Source organism: Odontesthes bonariensis, chromosome 9, assembly GCF_027942865.1.
Source record: "Odontesthes bonariensis isolate fOdoBon6 chromosome 9, fOdoBon6.hap1, whole genome shotgun sequence".
NCBI lineage: Eukaryota > Metazoa > Chordata > Actinopteri > Atheriniformes > Atherinopsidae > Odontesthes > Odontesthes bonariensis.
Window position 1 is genome coordinate 14,744,044 of NC_134514.1, and position 24,603 is coordinate 14,768,646.

At 42.8% G+C, this 24,603-nt stretch overlaps 3 protein-coding genes and 1 non-coding gene across 4 annotated transcripts; 3 read left to right on the plus strand and 1 right to left on the minus strand.

Moving 5' to 3' along the window:
- LOC142388807 (extracellular calcium-sensing receptor-like) lies at nt 1-4,933 on the plus strand. Its single transcript, XM_075474366.1, has 8 exons — nt 1-308; nt 1,371-1,665; nt 1,783-2,072; nt 2,298-2,593; nt 3,159-3,349; nt 3,509-3,730; nt 3,830-3,953; nt 4,035-4,933. The coding sequence occupies exons 1-8, from the start codon at nt 1-3 to the stop codon at nt 4,931-4,933; spliced, it is 2,625 nt and encodes an 874-aa protein (XP_075330481.1).
- Nucleotides 4,934-12,435: 7,502 nt separating this feature from the next.
- Nucleotides 12,436-12,508, minus strand: trnat-ggu (transfer RNA threonine (anticodon GGU)). Its single transcript has one exon. It is a non-coding gene; the product is annotated as a tRNA-Thr (tRNA).
- A 1,955-nt stretch (nt 12,509-14,463) lies between these two features.
- LOC142388808 (extracellular calcium-sensing receptor-like) lies at nt 14,464-18,528 on the plus strand. The gene is made up of 8 exons (XM_075474367.1): nt 14,464-14,492; nt 14,980-15,274; nt 15,385-15,674; nt 15,885-16,180; nt 16,753-16,958; nt 17,103-17,324; nt 17,425-17,548; nt 17,630-18,528. Exons 1-8 carry the CDS (start codon nt 14,464-14,466, stop codon nt 18,526-18,528), a joined length of 2,361 nt encoding a protein of 786 aa, XP_075330482.1.
- A 1,220-nt stretch (nt 18,529-19,748) lies between these two features.
- LOC142388809 (extracellular calcium-sensing receptor-like) lies at nt 19,749-23,728 on the plus strand. Its single transcript, XM_075474368.1, has 8 exons — nt 19,749-19,792; nt 20,257-20,551; nt 20,662-20,951; nt 21,143-21,438; nt 21,941-22,146; nt 22,311-22,532; nt 22,632-22,755; nt 22,830-23,728. Exons 1-8 carry the CDS (start codon nt 19,764-19,766, stop codon nt 23,726-23,728), a joined length of 2,361 nt encoding a protein of 786 aa, XP_075330483.1. The 5' UTR covers nt 19,749-19,763.
- Nucleotides 23,729-24,603: the final 875 nt, after the last annotated feature.

Consider the following 24,603-nt stretch of genomic DNA (forward strand, 5'->3'; position numbering starts at 1 on the left):
ATGGAGATTCAGGTTATTTTACTTGGCCTGACATTGACTCTGAGTTTGTTTGAGGTGAACTCAGTTGTTACGCTGGATGGGTCTCTGAATGGTCTAACTCAAAGGACTGGGCCCACAGAGGCTGGGACTGATGGAGTCAGCACTCAAACTTCATCGGCGAAATGTAACCCGCAGGGTACTGCTCGTTTACCAGCATTCTCAAAGAATGGTGACTATGTTATTGGAGGTGTTTTCTCCATCCACTTCAACACGCACACAATGATTCATAACTACACCACCAAGCCTGAGCCACCACGATGCACAGGGAGGTCAGTGAGAGGAGGAAGTGATGGAGAAAGGATGGTAGACCTGTATTAATGGAAATGTGATGCACTGTATTGCTGCTATGAAGTGGGAAAGAAAAAGTTATTCTTTTAAAAAATAATTTTCTTAGATAGAGATGTTTCATTTATATTTGATGTTTCTTAATGATCTTAAGTTAAAAGACTGATTTTTTATATATCAGAGAGAAAATGAAGCTTTTAAATCCTTATTGTGTATCACGGAAGAATTATTCGTTTATCTATTAATCGATTTCCATGTTTCTCTGTGTTAAAATGTGAATTGTTCTTTTTTCATGCTAACTTAAACCCTTGCATGTTTGTTAAAGCATCAACAGACCTGACCTGCACTTCTTTCCTGCGGTTTTGTGTAGTGTTTTGGATTTTTTTTTAGAATAATTAATTTCCCTTACTTGAGCCAAATAATAATTTACATTTTTTTGTGTTTTATGTGTTTCACAAATGATTAATTAATATCAAAAAGAATATGATCACATTCTGACTTTAGATGACAACAAATGTTACTTATTTGTAGGCTACATTCCTGTTTCTTTTAGACTTGATCTAATGTTACCTGTTTAAATTCAATCGATCCAAAACCTTTTAATCTTTATTTTGATTCACAGAAGAATCTTGGTATAATTTGAATATTGCCCCAATTCAAGATTTCCCAATGTATACTTCTGTTAAGATGAGAATTGTTCTTCGCACTCACATGTGCCGAGGGCGGCCGTGACTCAGTAGTTAGAGTCATCGTTGGTAGGTTCGAGTCCCACGTTCGCCAAAAACTGGAACTGACAGCTGGAGGGGTGTCCGTCCCCCTCCTTGTCACGGCCGAGGTGCCCTTCAGCAAGGCACCGTACCCCCATGCTCCCCGGGCGCTGCGAACGGCTACCCACCGCTCCAGGTTGGCATCTGTCTCTGAGTGTGAGACCCTGTGCATGTGTGTGTCAACAGGTGCCAACCTGGATGAGTTAAAAGCACAGGACAAATTTCGTGTGTATGCATGACAAATAAAGCTAATCTTAATCTTAAACATGTTTGTTGCAGCGTTGACGCACGTGAACTGCGCTTCTCTCGCGCTATGATTTTTGCCATTGAAGAGATTAACAACAGCACAGAGCTGCTGCCGGGCATCAGGCTCGGTTATCAGATCCATGACTCCTGCGGTTCTGTGCCAGTGGCCGTGCACGTGGCGTTTCAGCTCTCTAACGGCCAGGACCCCGTGTTTCACCCCGGTGAAAACTGCTCCAGTTCTGGTATGGTGATGGGTGTTGTTGGTGAGTCTGGATCCACACCAACCATCAGCATAACGCGCATCATCGGGTCCTTTAACGTTCCTCAAGTGAATATTTTAATTTATTGCACTGTTTTTTGTTTAAGAACATGACTGTGCTTATTTTTGTATCTTCTTTTAAATGATTACATGGTCATGTTTCTTCTTCTTCTTCTTTTCTTTCAGGTGAGCCACTTTGCCACATGTGCCTGCCTGTCAGATAAGCAGCAGTACCCGACTTTCTTCAGAACAATTCCCAGCGACCAGTTCCAAGCTGAAGCGCTGGCCAAGCTGGTGAAACATTTTGGCTGGACTTGGATAGGGGCTGTCCGGTCAGACTCGGACTATGGCAATAATGGCATGGCGTCTTTTCTGGAGGCAGCTCACAGAGAGGGAATATGTGTGGAGTACTCTGAGGCTTTCTATCGTACCAACCCCCGTAGCAAGATCAAGAGAGTAGCTGATGTTATCCGCAGGTTACTGCATCTCTGATTTAGCTTGTTTTCATCGTTTTGACACTCTGTCTGGACTCTGCTCAATTTTTACAGTTTTTCCTTCAAAGATAAGATTGGAAATTGGTATTTTATTTCAGCAATATGTCTTCTTCCCATACAAAATAACATAAGATATGTTTATATTTTAAAAAGAAGCACAAATAAATAACTTTTTTTTAAATTTAAAATGATATATTGTCTTATCAGGTCCACTGCTGTGGTTGTTGTGGTTTTCACATCTGGTGGAGACATGAAGGTCCTGTTGGAGGAGCTGGCCAAGGACCCTCCACCACCTCGTCAGTGGATAGGAAGTGAGGCCTGGGTAACAGACCCAAACTTATTGACATTTCGTTTTTGTGCCGGGGCCATCGGATTTGGCATTCAGAAGTCTGTGATCCCAGGTCTGAGAGACTTCCTGCTGGATCTGTCTCCTTCTGAAGTGGCTGCCTCCCCACTGCTAACTGAGTTCTGGGAGGATGCATTTAACTGCAGGCTGGGGAAAAGTGAGAAAGTTGTTTTGATTGGCAAAGTATCAGATGTGATATGTCATCATAAGGTGCTATGATTGGGTTGCTATATCAAGTAGATATTTCTGTGTGAGAAAGTCCACAGCTGTATTATGAACAGATACATTCCTACCGTAATACTGAAGCACAACAAGACAGAAAAAGATGCATTCATTTGATGGGATGTAATTCAATCTTGGTGATCAGCTGCATGGGAAAAGATTTTTAGGAAACCTGACACCCGTGGGTGCACAGTGTCATCAATGAAAATTTTTTACACTTGTACATAGAATGATATTTAAAAACTACTTGATCATGTATCAGTGACTGAAAATCTAGATATAATCTGGATGCAATATATTACCGATGCATCAGTTATTTCATTTCCCAGATTCTAAGTTCGGCCAAATGAGTTAAGTTTTGAGCTTTTGTATGTATCTTTGTGTGTTTTTTTTTTTTTTGGATCACTTATTCTTATTAACAGAAATCTGGAAAATTACATCTATAAGAATAGATTAAGAACTAACTGCCTGCCTCTGTCTTTATCTGTCTACATGTACAGCTGCGGGCGAGAATGTGTGTGATGGAACTGAAGACATAAAGACGCTCCAGAGCCCGTACACAAAAACATCTCAGCTGAGAATTACTAACATGGTGTACAAGGCTGTTTATGCAATAGCACATGCCATTCACAATGCAGTGTGTCAGGAAACAACTCAGTGTGACAAAAACAGCAGGTTGGAGTCCAAACAGGTCAGTGGAAATGAAAAGTGAATCACAGTATTCATCTTTTGCTTTAATTGAATTAAATCAGAATCAAATTATTTCAATTATCTTTGATTAAACTTAATTCATGACATCAATGAGTATCCCTCTCCTTTTTTTCTGCCTGCCTTCATTTCATCCTCTTAGGTTTTAACTGAGCTGAAGAAAGTCAACTTCTCCCAGAATGGTTATGATGTGTCATTTGATGCTAACGGGGATCCTGTTGCTCTTTACGAGCTGGTCAACTGGCAGAAGACTGAGGGTGGAGTTTTTGAGTTGGTAACAGTAGGGTACTATGACTCATCACTGCCGATGGGCCAGGAGTTCCGTATCAACAGGAACCTGTCCTGGATGGAGGGTGGCACACGAGTAATGATCCTGATGATAACAGTTTAGCAAAAAAAACGTTGGTGAACTGCTTCACATCATCTGTGTTCATCTATTGTTTTGCCTGTGTCTCTGTGACAGGTGCCGGTGTCTGTGTGCACTGAGAGTTGTCCTGCAGGAACTCGTAAAGTGTTGCAGAAAGGAAAACCCATCTGCTGCTATGATTGTATACCATGTCCTGAGGGAGAGATTAGTAATGCTACAGGTAAAATAAAATATCTCCATGTATATCTGCTACATGAAATATATGAATGATGTTTTCAGCACTTTTTGATGTATTTTTCAGATTCTCCTGATTGTATCCCGTGCCCCAGAGAATTCTGGCCTAATGCAGAGAGAAACGTTTGTTTCCCCAAACCTGTGGAGTTTCTTTCCTTTGATGAAGTCCTCTCCATCATCCTGGCTGTATTCTCTGTGGGTGGCGCCTGTTTGGCCATCATAACAGCAGCTGTTTTCTTTCGTCACAGGACAACTCCGATTGTCAGGGCCAACAACTCTGAGCTGAGCTTCCTGCTGCTCTTCTCTCTGACTCTGTGTTTCTTATGTTCTCTAACTTTCATCGGAACACCATCTGATTGGTCCTGCATGCTGCGGCACACAGCGTTTGGCATCACCTTTGTTCTCTGTATCTCCTGTGTACTTGGGAAAACTATAGTGGTTTTAATGGCCTTTAAAGCCACACTTCCAGGTAGTAATATGATGAAATGGTTTGGTCCACCACAGCAAAGAATGACTGTAGTGTTTTTCACATTCATTCAAGTTTTGATATGTACAGTTTGGTTGGTACTCAGCCCTCCCTTTGCAATGAAAAATCTAACTACTTACAAGGAGAAGATCATCCTGGAATGTGCATTAGGCTCTGCTATTGGGTTCTGGGCTGTACTCGGGTATATTGGCCTTCTGGCTGTCTTTTGCTTTGTGCTGGCTGTCCTAGCTCGGAAACTACCGGATAATTTTAATGAAGCCAAGCTGATCACCTTCAGCATGCTGATATTCTGTGCAGTCTGGATCACCTTCATCCCAGCGTATGTCAGCTCTCCTGGGAAATTTACTGTGGCAGTGGAGATATTTGCCATTCTGGCCTCCAGTTTTGGACTCATTTTGTGTATATTTGCTCCAAAGTGTTTCATCATATTGTTTCAGCCAGAGAAGAACACAAAGAAATATTTAATGAACAAAAACTAATTAAACTACATGTAAGGTTTGTAAGTATGACAAGATGTGAATTGTAATATTATTGAAAATGCTTATTTAACTGATTCCGCAAAGTTCTTCGTTATCATTATCAGACCTAACCTAATCTAGGAGTTACTGGAATATGAAGATTTTCAAAACATATTTGCTTTTTCATCACTTGCTGCTGATATCTGCCTTTTTCTCTGTCATTTACTGCCCAGAATACAACAGTAACATAAGCATTGCATTCTACCTTCAACATAATGTAACATCATTATGCAACTGAGCAATTATTGCTCTACTTCATTCCAGTTGTAATATGTAACAGAATCCATGCATTATCTTCCACATACACATTGAAAAGCATGTTATAACTTCTTTCTTTCTTTTACAATAGTTTGATCTAATAAATTCAAGTTCAAGAGTTCTTTTGAGACTTGTGTGAAAATCCAACAATGTTTTATGTGAAATAGTTTCAGAGCTTTTGAAAATTCTAAATAAATAAAATGACATTTAGGGACATGGGTTGCAGCAGCCCTTGGTATCAATAAGAAGAGAAAGGAGCTTCTAACATTGACATAATTGTATTTTTCCTTCATTATTAGTATTCAGGATCAATTGGAGCACATGAAAACAACAGAAAAATACATTGCTGATCATGTTTCTGAGCAAGGTGGTCATTGATGTCCTAAGATGGATTTAAAATATTTGCATAATCACAGCAAACGTTGCTTTTTTTAAGTTATTAAGTTATTTTACATAACATAGCACATCCAAACAGAAGATAAGCACTCCATCGGTGACCTTCATAGGTCACCTCGACAACTGTTAATGACATTATGAGTCTTGAGCGTATTACAACAGCCGATTGATAATCCTTCTTTATTTTCCATGACAACTACCAGTTTATGAATGAGGCATTCAATTATCAAGGAGCTTGGAAGTATGGTCGTGTTTCTTGGTTGATCTTCGGTCTCCTATTTAAACCTTGATAAAAAAAGCTAAAGTATAATTTCCTCTTGTGGTTTCGATCACACATCCAAGTTGCCTCTGATACCTTGGCAGCACATAGTCGTTGATGATGACCACGTTGTTTGCATTCAGATTGCGTCATGTTACACGCCACTTCTGCCGAGTGAAAGCATTCATGTGGTATTCAACAAATCCTAAGAACAAATCCCATGAACACTTAGGAGTACTCTTATGCACCTTTGAGTGCTGACTTGTTTGAACAAAATAAATATCTGTGTTCTGTTGTGCAGTTCATTCAAATAAAATAATAAAATTACACTAATACAGACTTTTTTTTTTTAAAGCTTTTGGTAAATTATAAAGCATTGTGTTATTTTATAATAAATTAAGTATACAAACACTTGAATTTACATTGAGTTAATTGGAAACCATGCCATCAATCAGTGGTTCCACCTTTTTTATAAACCAAAGTGGTCTTTCTTCATCCTGGCCTGCTCACAAAATGGTATATTTACTGTTGCTGCAAGATATTGCAGATAGTGCCCAACGGAGGGAACAAATCTTTAATGAACATGCAGGTTTATTGGCAGAGTGATGAGTACATATTTTGATTCTATAGGCTATCATGAGCTGTTATAATGGACCTAAGCAATCATTTGGAGCCATTACTGCGGAGCCATACACAATGGTCTAACCCTGTTATACCACATGTACAGGTTGTCTCAAACGTGGGCTTTTTTATATAATTTTCATTGACAGGCTCAGGGAGTGAGTTGGTATTGGTATACGGTGTATCCCATCACTGTAATGCAGATGATATTCAGTTATATACCCATTTATTCATTTTTCTATACCCTCTTAATACAATTCAGGGTCAGAGGGACCCAATTTCAGGGATAGTCAGGGTACACCCTTGACTCATGCTTACACAGGGTGATTGTGCAAACTCCACACAGAAAGGCCCCGGCGAGGATTCAAATCGTTAATCCTTAAGGTGTGACGTGATAGTGCTAACCACACCACTGTGTTTCATGTTTGAAAATATCCATCCTTATGAGTGGCATGTGGTCTATAAAAGTTTGTGTGGCTGATATATTTCTTCAGCTAAACAAAAAAAAACAAACAACTGATGTGCTTCTTTCTGGTCCAGCTGGCTTTGGCTCAAATGTGATAGAGAACTGTGATTTTTATGTCATATTTAGTTAAAACATCTATGTATAGTCTAGGGCTTTCAATGAGCCATGGTTTGAGATTGGATCAGCATGTAAATTGTTTAGTTCATTCCTGTTTTTACCAACTTAGGAGCATCGCTAAATTCTCTGCACTGTCGGCAGTGCTGAGATTAAAGCTGCAGTCTGCAACTCTTTTTGAAGCATAATGCCTGGAACTGTCCGGGGATTCTGAAAGTACTACATTAAATACCCCAATACAAAAAAAAAATGAGTTCTCTAGGTCCCCTATATGTCCCGCTAGGTCCCTCCAAAGCCAGCAGGTTTGTTTACAAAATTGCAGACCGGACCGGTAAAAGGTAACCAATCAGGTTACGAGCTGGGCTCTGCTGCCTGTCAGTCACCGATTGTGCACGCGCGATACAAGGTAGGCTCGTCCCCACGCTTATTTATCTAGACTATTGAACTTCATTACGGGCTAGTCTACTTACTGTGTCTTCCATGATCGCAAATGACAGGTGAGTTGATGAATGAGGAGTCGTGTACGCGCATCTGGCGTGCACGTAGACGTGCACGAGTTCTCATGTGTTTTGATGGGGCGGGATAGGAAGTTGAATAACTTTTTATTTTTCGGTTAAAAAATAAGCATTTCTTGGATTTTGCGACTACGGAGGTCACCGTTTTCAACTTCAAGCGTTATGATAGATCATGTAAACTCTTAAAATGCCAAAAATTAGGACTTTACGTATGACAACAACAAATCCTGCAGACTGCAGCTTTAATTGCTCACATTCAATTTTTAAGTCCTTGTTCTAACTTTCAGAGCTTTGCATGGTCAAGCCCCGATTAATTTGTTAGACTTATTAAAGGCCAACAACAAAAACAGGACAGGACCCTGAGGTCTCCGGATCAGGGGTTGTTGGATGTCCATTGATCTCGAGTCAGAGCAGAAGGTGACTGTGCTTTTGAGATTGTGGCCCCCAACTTTGTAGCTCTCTCCAACTGGACTTAAGATCTGTGAACACTGTGGTCACCTTTAAAAAGCAGCCCAAGACACAGATGCGTATATTGGATTTTGTTTAAGCGTGTCTCATTTAGTTTTGATTGCCTTTGATTTCTATTTTATCGTTTTATGTTGTAAATTTTTCATCACTATTTCAACCTGGAGAGACTCACACGGAGAGATAGGGAGACAATTGCAAGGTTTATTGTCAATATTTCTTTGGCGCTCTGGCCCCGGCGGAGGACATGCAAGCTGAACCGCTGTGAGCTTGCAAGTCCGGCATAGAGAGATAGATGCTGAATATCTTCCCCCCCTTGGGACCCGAACCTGGTGGCGGAGTCATACGAAAGAAGGAGATGTCGAGGACATGAGACATCGGGTGGAGATGGGGAGGTGGTGGGATGCAGCTTGCTGACGAACAGGTAGAGCCCAGGAAGGAGCGCCTTATATGTGGATCTGGATGGTTGATGAGCGATTGCCAACACCTGGTGAGTCTGCCATGTTGAATTTGCGGCTAGCCTTCATTTCAACCTGGAGAGACTCACACGGAGAGATAGGGAGACAATTGCAAGGTTTATTGTCAATATTTCTTTGGCGCTCGGGCCCCGGCAGAGGACATGCAAGCTGAACCGCTGTGAGCTTGCAAGTCCGGCATAGGGAGATAGATGCTGAACATCTTCCCCCCAAAAACTGAGCCAGGGCCGAGCTGGTGAGGGACTGGCTGGAAGGTGAGGAAGGAGCCTGTGAGAAGGGTTGCCCCCCCCCAAAAAGAGAAGTGAGCCTGCCTGGGCTGCCTGAGGAGAGAGAGAACGGGAGAGTGAGCCCGCCTGGCTGCAGTAGATTAAGCCCGCCTGGGCTGCCTGAGGAGAGAGAGAAAGGGAGAGTGAGCCCGCCTGGGCTGCCTGAGGAGAGAGAGAACGGGAGAGTGAGCCCGCCTGGCTGCCGTGGATTGAGCCCGCCTGGGCTGTCTGAGGAGAGAGAGAAAGGGAGAGTGAGCCCGCCTGGCTGTAGTCGATTAAGCCCGCATGGGCTGACTGCGGAGAGAGAGAAAGGGAGAGTGAGCCCGCCTGGGCTGCCTGAGGAGAGAGAGAACGGGAGAGTGAGCCCGCCTGGCTGCCATGGATTGAGCCCGCCTGGGCTGCCTGAGGAGAGAGAGAACGTGAGATTGAGCCCGCCTGGGCTGTCTGCGGAGAGAGAGAAAGGGAGAGTGAGCCCGCCTGGGCTGCCTGCGGAGAGAGAGAACGGGAGAGTGAGCCCGCCTGGCTGCCATGGATTGAGCCCGCCTGGGCTGCCTGCGGAGAGAGAGAAAGGGAGAGTGAGCCCGCCTGGCTGCAGTGGATTAAGCCCGCCTGGGCTGCCTGCAGAGAGAGAGAAAGGGAGATTGAGCCCACCTGGGCTGCCGTGGATTGAGCCCGTCTGGGCTGCCTGAGGAGAGAGAAAAAGGGAGAGTGAGCCCGCCTGGCTGCAGTGGATTAAGCCCGCCTGGGCTGCCTGCGGAGAGAGAGAAAGGGAGAGTGAGCCCACCTGGGCTGCCGTGGATTGAGAGAAAGGGAGAGTGAGCCCGCCTGGGCTGCCGGGAAAGTGAGCCCGCCTGGGCTGCAGGAGAAGTGAGCCCGCCTGGGCTGCAAGAGAAGTGAGCCCGCCTGGGCTGCAGGAGAAGTGAGCCCGCCTGGGCTGCAGGGGAAGTGAGCCCGCCTGGGCTGCAGGAAAAGTGAGCCCGCCTGGGCTGCAGGAAAAGTGAGCCCGCCTGGGCTGCTGGAAAAGTGAGCCCGCCTGGGCTGCAATGAAAGTGAGAGAACGGGGAGAGTGAGCTCGCTTGATTTGCCATAGAGATAGAAAGCCCCCTTTTGCTGCCAGAGAGAGAGAGAAACGACAATTAGAGCTGAAGGACTCCACCACCAGTAGTTGATGCGAGAGCTTACCTATAAGCTGAGTGAGCGCTGAGCAGCGAGCACGGATTGAAGGTCTGGACGGATGTAGGAGGAGTAGGCTGCCGAAGACCAGCGACCGAGTACGGCTGCGGAGGTAGCTGCCCCAATCCGAAACGAATGTCCGGAGTATTGGAGAGGGGGAAGGCCAGCTAGATCCAGGGATTTCCTAAGGAATCTGATGAACCATGCTGCAGTCATGGGGGAGCCATCGGGAGTGAGGAACAAGGGGCCAATGAAGGGGCGGAGCTTATGGCGTTTGTCAGCAAATTAAATCATGGCTAGGAAGGGACAAAACGGGCCGCCGAGACAGGCTATGGAGATGACGGCAGGGCCTTTGCCCTTAGAATGTTTGAGGTGGAGGTCAAAGTGATCGGGAACAAAACCAAGTCGTCGGGCATCAGATCTACTGACGGGTTGAAGACGCCCTGAGATGTGAACTCGCCTACCCTAAGGAGTCCGTAGAAGGCCAAGAGAAAACGCTTGACAGGAGTGCTTTAAGGTATGAAGAAAAGGGGGACGACCTCAGGGTTAAAAGAAGGCTCTTAAGAATAGAAAAGTGATGGGTTTTCTGCCATCGAGCTGGGGAGGAGAGTGCTTAGCCATGCCCTTCAGGAGGAGCTTAATGGCATGGTTAGAGAACAGACTCGGGCATGGGCCCAGATGATAGAGTTTTGCATGGAAGTTAAAGCCAGCTAGGAGGGATCGAATATAAGGGAGCTTGAAACGTCACTGGTCAAAGCTATGCAGGAGAGCCTAAATAAAACTATTAACTGTAAAACGTGTTTTTGTCCTTTACAAAAGGGGAAAATTCAATCAAAGGTTAGCAACCCTGCAACCACTGACATGGATGCAAAACACGAGTAGCTGAAAGACAAAGTAGAGCGAGCAGATCAGCTGCTACACGAAAGCACCCATTTACTTATTCAAATATTAACAGCTCCGAGTGGCTAAAATCTTTTAAAATCAACAATATTTCATTGATCCGGGACAAAAGTAGCTGTGTGAGGTGCGCCCAGAGACAATGAGAGATGACTGCTGTCACACTGCCTTGGGAGCGGCTGATTGAGAATACGGTGGGTCGGTGTAAAAACAACTAATAACAAAATCTATCATGCGGCACAATACTCTGCAAACGTCCCGTAGATCAGTGTGGCCTTGTGCAGGAGGCAGAAGCGTCACAACATTCGAGCAGCTGCCAGCAATAAGATTAAAGCCCTGTCTAACGGGGCAGCAGCAGGGCGTGAGGCAGTGCCAAGGAGCATAGCCGAGCAGAGCAGGGCAGGGCACTGCAGAGCAGGGCACGCAGCGCAGAACCGGGCACAGCAGAGCAGGGCACGGGAGAACAGAGCAGAGCCAGGCACAGCAGAGCAGAACCGGGCAGAGCAGGGCACGGGAGAGCAGAGCGGAGCATAGCAGGTTACAGCAGGGTACAGCAGAGCACAGCAGAGCAGGGCACAGCAGGGCACAGCAAGGCACAGCAGAGCAGAGCAGGGCACAGCAGAGCAGAGCAGAGCAGGGCAGAGCAGGGCCTGAGCGGGGCGGGGATGTGAGCACAGTCACTCGCTGTGATGGCTACTGCTGTGGTTATGTCCAGCTGTAACAGTTTATGCTTCTTATGCTGCTCCAGAACACAGCAGCTTTAATGCTGCATTGAAGCAGCCGTCGCTTTGCATCGAGCTGTTGCATGTCATGAAACACTAAAACAAATGTGCTGCAGCCATAATCCTAACAACGCCAACAGCAGCCCTAGTGACAGCTATTTCATCTCAAGGCTGCACTCACAATCACAGCTAGCTGTTCAAGGAGCTCCTCTATTACCTTTTGAATGCAGTGGTGTAGCTTGTGTACATGCAGCCACGCTGAAGGACTCTTTATGTGGTCTGCAACATATCCGCATACCAAACGTATTGTGTCACAGCACAGCCCTGACTTCCCTTGTGGGAGATGCAATGTGAAGACCGTTTAAGGAAATGAGAACATGTCCTCCAATTGTAAAGTTCTGCCTTCCACACAGCATGAGAAAAATAAGCCTGCATTTCTCACTTAATACACGCACGACTGTTTTCACATCAGTCAACATCATAGTCAGTTCCATCGTTATCGATATTTCGGTCACTTCCTGGTCTGATTTAGTCAATATCATTACAAGTTAATAATCTATCATAGTTGAGCTGCAACACTTTTTAAAACATGGCATCACCAACATCTTTTACATGCTGATTATGTGTTAACAACGCCTTACCCAAACAGTTTGGTCAGTTCTTGCTGGGCTGCGACATCATTTCGTTAGACTAAGAAATAAATGGTCCTGGTTAGCAAGACATCATGGTTTGTGATCATTCAAAGAGGCACCACTGAGGATGCTGTGATGGTGGTAACAGAGCTGAACTTTGACTTTAGGTGATGGATCGAACATCTGTTGATTATTAACTGCTACGCCGAACGTAGGGCTTGAATCCACGACCCTGAGATTACCAGTCTCATGCTCTACCGACTGAGCTAGCCAGGCTGTTACCTGTACGGTGATCAGCTGGAGGAGCGGAGGGGGCCGGCTTAACGGAATGTAGGGACAGAGGGCGCTACTGTGGCCGACACCCTGGCAGGAGAAGCATGGGTTTGCGTGAGCCAACATAACCAGGAGCTAGGTGTCCAGGACGGACCAGTCCAGGCGAACACCCGACTGTGACAGAACAGAGGCGGCTTTTGAGTCCAGCTCGACTCGGCGCTCGGGATAAACAGAGCAATAACGTCCCTGAAGACCCCGAATGCAGCTACAAACTCGCCGATGGAAATATCCCTGGACAGGCGGGGATCGGCCGAGCGGAACACAGCCGTGAAATCAGAAGAGGAAGCGACCTGCCGGTCGACCACAGGAGAGGGAAGCAAACAGGGAGACTAAGTTGATATGTTGCCCCTGCAGGATCTTTGGATCGAAGACGAGGCGAGACATGAGCGTGAGCGGGCACATACGGCTGGCCCTGCGATGGCCGGGCGGGCGTCGGCGAGGGAAAACGCTCCTTACGCTAGTCGTCCATTGTTCCGTCATGTCAACTTAACTCGCCGGATTGGATGCCTAGTGTCGCCGTGTTGCTACTACAGTGGGTGTGTACAGAGGGGCGTGTATACGAAGTTGTAGATAGAACATACGGTAGAATGGCTCCGGGGGAATGTAAATAACTTGTGATTTTAACCAACCGAAGTTTCTCCCTCTAAAAATTTGAGTTTTGGAGGGAAATTAATGTGTATAAATCGTCAGCAATGGAACATTATTTCAGATTGCACCATGGATCTGGATCTGCGAGCGAGGAGAGCTGCTATTGTGCTGCTGCTGCTGATGCAACACAGGAGATCACATGATCTACTGTCATTGAGTAACGCACTACGGCTGCCGTGGCAAATTTGCATAAACTTCGAGCGAGCCCAACTTTTTGACGTGCCGCAGGTCCCCCGCTCGATGTGCCGGAATCCCAGCATGCTTTGCGAGCACGGCGACAACGATGGGCCGGATTTCATTGAAAATGAACCGAATGCGTTGGATACGGCTTGCGTTGACGGAACAATGGACGACTAGCGTTAGGAAGAGCTGAGAAGCCGGCTGGTTCGGCTTGAACCAAAGAAGTCGGATCGGAGGCTGCGCGACAGCTGCTACGTCGGGCTGGAGGTGGGTGGAGAGAGCGTCTCTTTATATTTACCGGGCTGTTTACCGGGCTGGCTAGTTTCCGGGCTGCAATTTGGCTTGCGAACCATGCAGCAAGTAGAGCCCAGGAAGAAGCGCCTTATATGTGGATCTGGATGGTTGATGAGCAATTGCCAACACCTGGTGAGTCTGCCATGTTGAATTTGCGGCTATAGCCTTCATGAGGCATTTGTTTTAATCTGTATCCTTTTTATTATTATCCTCGTGAAGCACTTTGTGACATTTCCATGGTTGCATTTGCAAACTATATTATAAATATAACAAAATAAAAAAATGTATGGATTTGGATAAACATAATTTAACTTTGTATATAGAGGCAAATTAGCCATAGTTAAATGGAAAAAAAGACATAGAGTACATACATACATGTTATAGAATTAAAAGGCCTCATCAAAAATCACTGGGAGGAGGATTTTTCCTGATGAACACATGAAGAGGTATATAAACCAATGAAAATGCACTTACACCCACATACAGACTCTTGAGGGATGGAGACTCAGGTTATTTTACTTGGCCTGAGTTTGGCTCTGAGTTTGTTTGAGGTGAACTCAGTTCTTACGCTGGATGGGTCTCTGACTGGTCTGACACAAAGGACTGGGCCCACAGAGGCTGAGACCGATGGAGTCAGCACTCAAACTTTATCTGCGAAATGTAACCTGCAGGGTACTGCTCGTTTACCAGCATTCTCAGAGGATGGAGACTTTGTTATTGGAGGTGTTTTCTCCCTCCACAACAACATGCACACAGCGATTCATAACTACAACACCATGCCTGAGCCACCTCGGTGCACAGGGAGGTTAGTGAGAGGAGGGGGTTATGGAGGAAGGATGACTTGTATGAAAAGTATTTGAATTTTTACAATGTAAAGCCTTGCTGCAAAGTTTTTATGTAGTGTTTTGTCAAAAATTAACAAAAAGAAAAACAATTTCATAGAAAAATATGTTTTCCTCATACTAAAGCCAGATTACAAGTATTATTATTGTTTTTTCAAATAAGTATTTAGCCAATGATTCATGAATATCAAAAAGAATATGGTCATATTCTGACTTTAGATTACAACAAATGTTACTTATTTGTACATTCCTGTCACTTTCAGACTTAATCTAATCCTACTGGTTTAAATTCAATCGGTCCAAAACCTTTTAAATCTTTATTTTGATTCACAGAGGAACATCAGCATCATTTTTCTGTTCCCCAATTGCAGATTTCCCCCTGTATACTTCTGTTAAAATGTGAATTGCTCTTATCTTATGTGAATTTAAGTATTGGAATGTTTGTTGCAGAATTGACGCCCGTGAAGTACGCTTCTGTCGTTCTATGATCTTTGCCGTTGAGGAGATTAACAACAGCACAGAGCTGCTGCCGGGCATCAGGTTCGGTTATCAGATCTATGACTCGTGCGCCTCAGTGCCAGTGGCCGTGCACGTGGCGTTTCAGCTCTCGAATGGCCAGGACCCCGTGTTTCACCCCGGTGAAAACTGTTCCAGATCTGGTATGGTGATGGGTGTTGTTGGTGAGTCTGGATCCACGCCATCCATCAGCATATCGCGCATCATCGGGTCCATTAACATTCCTCAAGTGAATATTTTGAATTTTCTTCACTGTGTTTCTAGGACATGCCTGTGATTATTTTTCGTTCTTCTTTTATTGTAAAATTCACAAAACAACATATTCATGTTTTATTGTAGGTGAGCCACTTTGCCACATGTGCCTGCCTGTCAGATAAGCAGCAGTACCCGACTTTCTTCAGAACAATTCCCAGCGACCAGTTCCAAGCTGAAGCGCTGGCCAAGCTGGTGAAACATTTTGGCTGGACTTGGATAGGTGCTGTCCGGTCAGACTCGGACTATGGCAATAATGGCATGGCGTCTTTTCTAGAGGCAGCTCACAGAGAGGGAATCTGTGTGGAGTACTCTGAGGCTTTCTATCGTACCAACCCCCGTAGCAAGATCAAGAGAGTAGCTGATGTTATCCGCAGGTTACTGCATCTCTGATTTAGCTTGTTTTCATCGTTTTGACACTATGCTCAGTTATAACACGGATGTTCCCCACAATATAAGATTTTAAATAAATATATTATTTGAGGAATATGTCTTCTTGTCCTGCTAAAGGAACATATGATTTACTTAAATTAATAAATAGAAATACGAAGTTTTGTTTATTTTATGAGAATATAATGTCTCTCCAGGTCCACTGCTGTGGTTGTTGTGGCTTTCACAGCTGGTGGAGACATGAGGGTCCTATTAGAGGAGCTGGCCAAGGACCCTCCACCACCTCGTCAGTGGATAGGAAGTGAGGCCTGGGTAACAGACCCAAACTTTCTGACATTTGATTTTTGTGCCGGGGCCATCGGATTTGGCATTCAGAAGTCTGTGATCCCAGGTCTGAGAGACTTCCTGCTGGATCTGTCTCCCTCTGAAGTGGCTGCCTCCCCACTGCTAACTGAGTTCTGGGAGGATGCATTTAACTGCAGGCTGGGGAAAAGTAAGAAAGTTGTTTTGATTGGCAAAGTATAATATGTGATATCTCTTCATAAGCTGCTATGGTTGGGTTGTTTTGTTGTTTGTCGAGTAGACTTTTCTGTGTAAGAAAGTCTACAACTGTTTTATGTTATACACTACCCTAAAGCTGAAAGAGAACAAGACTGAAAAACGATGCATTTGATGTGTTGTCAAATCAAGTTTAGGTGCTCAGCTGCGTGGAAGAGGATTTTTTAGAAACCTGACTGCTGTGGGTTCACAGGGTTTTCACTGATGAATATTTACATCCAAACATCAAATTAATTTTGAAAACTGTGCCTATATTAAGCATTTATCAGTTAAAGAAATAACTAACGCATCAGTTATTTATACTAAATATTGTGAGTCTGACCAAATGAGCCAAATTGTGAGCACGTTTATGCTTGCATGTATGTATTTGTATATCTGACCTAATTTTGGAAGGGTGATTTTTGTTGACATGAGTCTGGAAAAATAAATGCATCAGAAGAGATGAACATTAATGCAGTGCAACTTTCCATAATTACACCATCTGCCTCTCTCTCTGTCTGTCTGCAGGTGCAGCTGCAGGTGAGAATGTGTGTGATGGAAGTGAAGACATAAAGACGCTCCAGAGCCCGTACACTGAAACATCTCAGCTTAGAATTACTAACATGGTGTACAAGGCTGTTTATGCAATAGCACATGCCATTCACAATGCAGTGTGTCAGGAAACAAATTTAACAACTCGGTGTGACAAACACAGCAGGTTGGAGTCCAAACAGGTCAGTGGAAATGAAAAGAGAATCTTAATGTATTTCATTTGGTTTAAGTTAAATTATTTTCATTAAATTAGATTAAAATCAGTTAATAACATTAAGAAATTTCCCTCTCTTTTTTTTCTACCTTACTTTATTTCATCCTCTCAGGTGTTTAATGAGCTGAAGAACGTCAACTTCTCCCAGAATGGTTATGATGTGTCATTTGATGCTAACGGGGATCCTGTTGCTGTTTATGAGCTGGTCAACTGGCAGCATACTGAGGGTGGAGTTATTGAGTTGGTAACAGTAGGGTACTATGACTCATCACTGCCGATGGGCCAGGAGTTCAGTATCAACAGGAACCTGTCCTGGGTGGAGGGTGGCACACGAGTAATGATCCTGATGATGAACAGTTTAGCAAAAGAAACGTTGGTGAACTGCTTCACATCATCTGTGTTCATCTATTGTTTTGCCTGTGTCTCTGTGACAGGTGCCGGTGTCTGTGTGCACTGAGAGTTGTCCTGCAGGAACTCGTAAAGTGTTGCAGAAAGGAAAACCCATCTGCTGCTATGATTGTATACCATGTCCTGAGGGAGAGATTAGTAATGCAACAGGTAAAATAAATTGTCTCCATGTATATCTGCTACATGAAATAAATGAATGATGCTGACAGCACTTTTTGATGTATTTTTCAGATTCTCCTGATTGTATCCCGTGCCCCAGAGAATTCTGGCCTAATGCAGAGAGAAACGTTTGTTTCCCCAAACCTGTGGAGTTTCTTTCCTTTGATGAAGTCCTCTCCATCATTCTAGCTTTTTTATCTGTGGGTGGCGCCTGTTTGGCCATCATAACAGCAGCTGTTTTCTTTCGTCACAGGACAACTCCGATTGTCAGGGCCAACAACTCTGAGCTGAGCTTCCTGCTGCTCTTCTCTCTGACTCTGTGTTTCTTATGTTCTCTAACTTTCATCGGAACACCATCTGATTGGTCCTGCATGCTCCGACACACAGCGTTTGGCATCACCTTTGTTCTCTGTATCTCCTGTGTACTTGGGAAAACTATAGTGGTTTTAATGGCCTTTAAAGCCACACTTCCAGGTAGTAATATAATGAAATGGTTTGGTCCACCACAGCAAAGAATGACTGTAGTGTTTTTCACGTTCGTTCAAGTTTTAATATGTACAGTTTGGTTGGTACTCAGCCCTCCCTTTGCAATGAAAAATCTAACTACTTACAAGGAGAAGATCATCCTGGAATGTGCATTAGGCTCTGCTATTGGGTTCTGGGCTGTACTCGGGTACATTGGCCTTCTGGCTGTCTTTTGCTTTGTGTTGGCTGTCCTAGCTCGGAAACTTCCTGATAATTTTAATGAAGCTAAGCTGATCACCTTCAGCATGCTGATATTCTGTGCAGTTTGGATCACCTTCATCCCAGCATATGTCAGCTCTCCTGGGAAATTTACTGTGGCAGTGGAGATATTTGCCATTCTGGCCTCCAGTTTTGGACTCATTTTGTGTATTTTTGCTCCAAAGTGTTTCATCATATTGTTTCAGCCAGAGAAGAACACAAAGAAATATTTAATGAACAAAAATTAATAGTAGTGCATCTTGGTTTTGTGAGTTTGACAAGATGATGATTATAAGATTGAAATTATATAACTGAATCTACTTACATTTAATAGATTCAGCAAAGTTTGTCATGAACAATTATGAGCAGAATATAAATGTGTAAAAAATTAAATGTACTCTTTTTTTCAGATTTGACATTATAAATCTTTTTTTTCTGTCTGTAATTTTGTCATTTGAAAAATACATTTTTCTGTGTCGAACAGTTGAGATAGCCTATAAACAACGGATACAGAGTTATGACTTTTCTTAAAGAGAACAACTTATCTGAATAATGTCAACTCTACACCAGGATTAATGCTGTTCCTTACTGATTAGTGGAATACAATTCCTCCAAACCTTTTGCAGAAGAATTTCTCTGATTGTCAACTTGTAATTCTGCTGTGCAATGTGGAACACCAATACCATTAAAAAGAGTTTTGCATTCTTTGGCTTTCACTTATATGTAACATTAGATAATTCACCAAAATAAATAAGTGCCAAAGTGTATTACCGTTTAATCATTTGTTTAATTGCCCTCTCAACACCTATGTTTAGAACTGGAGTGAAAATCCCATGATGTCTTTGGTTCTAGTCACATAAAAGTAAAAAAAGATACTCTGCAAAGGGTTCATAAATCATCAAATCATGATATCCTTTTCTATTTTTATCCTTGTGAAGCATTTTGTGACATTTGCAAAATATACTATGAATTAAACCAAATTGAAAAATGTATCGATTAGGAAAAAATAATAGAATAACTTTTGTATATATAGGTAATCTAATAGGAGTTGAAAGGATAAAAGGAAACATATCAGATAGTGGCTGTCACAGAATTAAAAGACTATCAAACATCACCAGGTGGGGGCTTTTTGCTCTGGTGAACATGTGAAGAGGTATATAAACCAATGAAAATGCACTTACACCCACATACAGACTCTTGAGGGATGGAGATTCAGGTTATTTTACTTGGCTTGAGATTGGCTCTTAGTTTGTTTGAGGTGAACTCAGTTGTTATGCTGGATGGGTCTCTGACTGGTCTGACACAAAGGACTGGGCCCACAGAGGCTGGGACTGATGGAGTTAGCACTCAAACTTTATCTGCGAAATGTAACCTGCAGGGTACTGCTCGTTTATCAGCATTCTCAGAGGATGGAGACTATGTTATTGGAGGTGTTTTCACCCTTCACTACAACACACTCACAGTGATTCATAACTACACCACCATGCCTGAGCCACCACAATGCACAGGGAGGTCAGTGAGAGCAGGAGGTTATGGAGGAAGGATGATACCTGTATGAATAGGAGTTGGAATTTTTACAATGTACAGTCATATTGCAAAGTTTTTATGTAGTGTTTGTAAAAAAAATTATATATATATTTTTTTTCTTTATACTGAGGTGAAATCATTATTACATTTACATTTTTTGCTTCTTCAAGGTTATGTTTCACCAAAGATTCATGAATATCAAAAATAATATGATTACACTGTGACTTTAGATTACAAAAAATATTATCTATTTGTAAATTCCTGTCATTTTTAGACTTTATCTAATACTACCACTTTAAATCAAATGATTAACCTTTATTTTGATTCACAGAAGAACATCAGTATAAATTTTCTGCTCCCCCAATTGCAGATTTCCCCCTGTATACTTCTGTTCAAATGTGAATTGTTCTTATTTTATGTAAATTTAAGCATTCGAATGTTTGTTGCAGCATTGACGCACGTGAACTGCGCTTCTCTCGCGCTATGATCTTTGCAATTGAGGAGATTAACAACAGCACAGAGCTGCTGCCGGGCATCAGGCTCGGTTATCAGATCCATGACTCTTGCGGTTCTGTGCCAGTGGCCGTGCACGTGGCATTTCAGCTCTTGAACGGCCAGGACCCCGCGTTTCACCCCGGTGAAAACTGTTCCAGATCTGGTATGGTGATGGGTGTTGTTGGTGATTCTGGATCCACGCCATCCATCAGCATGTCGCGAATCATCGGGTCCTATAACATTCCTCAAGTGAATATTTTGAATTTTCTTCACTGTGTTTTTAGGACATGCTTGTGATTATTTCTCTTTATTCTTTTACTGCAAAATTCACAAAACGACATATTCATGTTTTATTGTAGGTGAGCCACTTTGCCACATGTGCCTGCCTGTCAGATAAGCAGCAGTACCCGACTTTCTTCAGAACAATTCCCAGCGACCAGTTCCAAGCTGAAGCGCTGGCCAAGCTGGTGAAACATTTTGGCTGGACTTGGATAGGTGCTGTCCGGTCAGACTCGGACTATGGCAATAATGGCATGGCGTCTTTTCTGGAAGCAGCTCACAGAGAGGGAATCTGTGTGGAGTACTCTGAGTCTTTATATCGTACCAACCCCCGCAGCAAGATCAAGAAAGTAGCTGATGTTATCCGCAGGTTACTACATTTCTGATTTAACTTGTTTTCATTATTTTGACACGATGCTTAATTATAACAAAGATATTCCCTCAAAGAAATGATTGAAAATGAGTTTATGGAATATTTCTTCTTTCTCCTGCTAAAATTAAAATATTGAATATTTATAAAAAAAAAATTAAAAAGCGTTTGATGATGTAATGTCTCTCCAGGTCAACTGCTGTGGTTGTTGTGGCCTTCACAGCTAGTGGAGAAACGAGCGTCCTGTTGGAGGAGCTGGCCAGAGACCCTCCACCACCTCGTCAGTGGATAGGAAGTGAAAGCTGGGTAACAGACCCAAAGTTTCTGACATTTGGTTTTTGTGCCGGGGCCATCGGATTTGGCATTCAGAAGTCTGTGATCCCAGGTCTGAGAGACTTCCTGCTGGATCTGTCTCCCTCTGAAGTGGCTGCCTCCCCACTGCTAACTGAGTTCTGGGAGGATGCATTTAACTGCAGGCTGGGGAAAAGTAAGAAAGTTGTTTTGACTGGCAAAAAAATGTGATATCTCATCATGAGCTGCTATGGTTGGGTTGCTTCCTATTTTGTCAAGTAGATCTTTCTGTGTATGAAAGTCCACAGCTGTCTTATGAATAATTACACTTCTACCCTAATACTGAAACAAAACAAGACAGAAAAAAGATGCATCAATTTGATTTTTATGTTTCGGTGCTCAAGTGCATGTGAGGAGATTTTTTAGAAAACTGAATGCAGTGATTTCACAGGGTCATCGCTCATGAATATTTATATCCATGCACCAAATACATTTTAAAACTGACATATATTAAGCATGTATCAGTTACAGAAATAATTAGTATTATTATTATGTATTTGAATATGTGACCTAATTTTTGGTTGAGTGATTCTTCTTAACATGAGTCTGGAAAAATAAATGCATCAGAACAGGTGAACATTAATGCAATGTAACTTTCCATAATAACACAGCCTGCCTCTCTCTCCGTCTGTCTGCAGGTGTAGCTGCAGGCGAGAATGTATGTGATGGAACTGAAGACATAAAGACGCTCCAGAGCCCGTACACTGAAAAATCTCAATTTAGAATTACTAACATGGTGTACAAGGCTGTTTATGCAATAGCACATGCCATTCACAATGCAGTGTGTCAGGAAACAAATTTAACAACTCGGTGTGATAAGAACAGCAGGTTGGAGTCCAAACAGGTCAGTGGAAATAAAAAGAGAATCTTAATGTATTTCATTTGGTTTAAGTGAACTAATGAATATTGAATTATTTTCATTAAGTTGTATAAAAATCGATTTATGACATTCGATTTATCGAATTTCCCTCTCTTTATTTTCTACCTTACTTTATTTCATCCTTTCAGGTGTTTAATGAGCTGAAGAAAGTCAACTTTTCCCAGAATGGTTATGATGTGTCATTTGATGCAAACGGGGATCCCGTTGCTCTTTACGAGCTGGTCAACTGGCAGAAGACTGAGGGTGGAGTTATTGAGTTGGTAACAGTAGGGTACTATGATTCATCACTGCCGATGGGCCAGGAGTTCCGTATCAACAGGAACCTGTCCTGGGTGGAGGGTGGCACACGAGTAATGATCCTGATGATAACAGTTTAGCAAAAGAAACGTTGGTGAACTGCTTCACATCATCTGTGTTCATCTATTGTTTTGCCTGTGTCTCTGTGACAGGTGCCGGTGTCTGTGTGCACTGAGAGTTGTCCTGCAGGAACTCGTAAAGTGTTGCAGAAAGGAAAACCCATCTGCTGCTATGATTGTATACCATGTCCTGAGGGAGAGATTAGTAATGCTACAGGTAAGATAAAATGTCTCCATGTATATCTGCTACATGAAATATATGCTGACAGCACTTTTTGATGTATTTTTCAGATTCTCCTGATTGTATCCCGTGCCCCAGAGAATTCTGGCCTAATGCAGAGAGAAACGTTTGTTTCCCCAAACCTGTGGAGTTTCTTTCCTTTGATGAAGTCCTCTCCATCATCCTGGCTGTATTCTCTGTGGCTGGGGCCTCGTTGACCATTATCACAGCAACTATTTTCTTTCGTCACAGGACAACTCCGATTGTCAGGGCCAACAACTCTGAGCTGAGCTTCCTGCTGCTCTTCTCTCTGACTCTGTGTTTCTTATGTTCTCTAACTTTCATCGGAACACCATCTGATTGGTCCTGCATGCTGCGACACACAGCGTTTGGCATCACCTTTGTTCTCTGTATCTCCTGTGTACTTGGGAAAACTATAGTGGTTTTAATGGCCTTTAAAGCCACACTTCCAGGTAGTAATATGATGAAATGGTTTGGTCCACCACAGCAAAGACTGACTGTAGTGTTTTTCACATTTATTCAAGCTTTGATATGTACAGTTTGGTTGGTACTCAGCCCTCCCTTTGCAATGAAAAATCTAACTACTTACAAGGAGAAGATCATCCTGGAATGTGCATTAGGCTCTGCTATTGGGTTCTGGGCTGTACTCGGGTACATTGGCCTTCTGGCTGTCTTTTGCTTTGTGTTGGCTGTCCTAGCTCGGAAATTACCGGATAATTTTAATGAAGCCAAGCTGATCACCTTCAGCATGCTGATATTCTGTGCAGTCTGGATTGCCTTCATCCCAGCATATGTCAGCTCTCCTGGGAAATTTACTGTTGCAGTGGAGATATTTGCCATTCTGGCCTCCAGTTTTGGACTCATTTTGTGTATTTTTGCCCCAAAGTGTTTCATCATATTGTTTCAGCCAGAGAAAAACACAAAAAAATATTTAATGGGCAAAACTTAATTATTTTACATTATGGTCTTGAAAATATTTACCACCTAAACTGCCATCATCATCCCATCCTGCTAAAATGAATGAATCGTTCCTTTGTTTTCAAATTTGTATTCAAATTCAAATGAATGTTTTGTGAGATAGTTTGTTAATATCAATTAATTATGCTAATTTGATATTTTTACAAACAAACAAACTTTATTATGCTGAACATATTGAATAAAATTCAAAATGAAAAAAAAAAAAAATGTTCTGAGTTCTTTTTCTAAACTTTAGTTTTTGAATCAATTGGTCCTTCATTAATACTTCCATTAGAATTAAAAAATGTCCAATATAGTTTCACTGCAATGGTGATAGCAGACACATTGAAGTCCAAGTGTCAGAAAATATATATTTTTGTACCTTTTTAACGTGAATTATGAGTACTCGTACAGTACATCCGTCTAGTGTCTGATTTCAAAATGATCTTGTCACAGATTAAGTAGAATTTAAATGCCACACGGACACAAGTAAGCCTGAAAATGTTTAATAGACTGAACTGGGGGATCATAGCCTAAAAAAAATCTGATCCTCAATCCCAGAGCAAAGAGCAAAACCAGTGCGTCATGGGTCTGTTTATTACACTCGCTGCTGTTTGTAGGCTAGTCTGTACAAACTAGTTTGCATAAAAATCAAACCTACATTGGTCTGAAGTTACAAAATTACACATTCTTTACTTTTGTATTACATATACTTATTGTGAAATATAAAAAGTAAATAGATAATAAACCTAATTCCTCAAATAAAAGTGGAAAAAGCAAAGTCTCTGGATAGTGCTTTCCTCCATGTCAGTAGCTACTGACACCTATGATTGCAGACAATACATTCGAGTCGCCCTCCTATTTGCC

Bases quoted from the DNA above. Each gene is read 5' to 3' on its own strand.
- LOC142388809 (XM_075474368.1), top strand. From the start codon at position 19,764: ATGCCTGAGCCACCACAATGCACAGGGAG. The intron at 22,147-22,310 runs GTCAGTGGAAAT...TCATCCTTTCAG, and splicing joins GCAGGTTGGAGTCCAAACAG to GTGTTTAATGAGCTGAAGAA. The intron at 22,533-22,631 runs GTAATGATCCTG...TCTCTGTGACAG, and splicing joins GGGTGGAGGGTGGCACACGA to GTGCCGGTGTCTGTGTGCAC.
- LOC142388808 (XM_075474367.1), top strand. From the start codon at position 14,464: ATGCCTGAGCCACCTCGGTGCACAGGGAG. The intron at 15,275-15,384 runs GTGAATATTTTG...GTTTTATTGTAG, and splicing joins GGTCCATTAACATTCCTCAA to GTGAGCCACTTTGCCACATG. The intron at 17,325-17,424 runs GTAATGATCCTG...TCTCTGTGACAG, and splicing joins GGGTGGAGGGTGGCACACGA to GTGCCGGTGTCTGTGTGCAC.
- LOC142388807 (XM_075474366.1), top strand. From the start codon at position 1: ATGGAGATTCAGGTTATTTTACTTGGCCTGACATTGACTCTGAGTTTG. The intron at 3,350-3,508 runs GTCAGTGGAAAT...TCATCCTCTTAG, and splicing joins GCAGGTTGGAGTCCAAACAG to GTTTTAACTGAGCTGAAGAA. The intron at 3,731-3,829 runs GTAATGATCCTG...TCTCTGTGACAG, and splicing joins GGATGGAGGGTGGCACACGA to GTGCCGGTGTCTGTGTGCAC.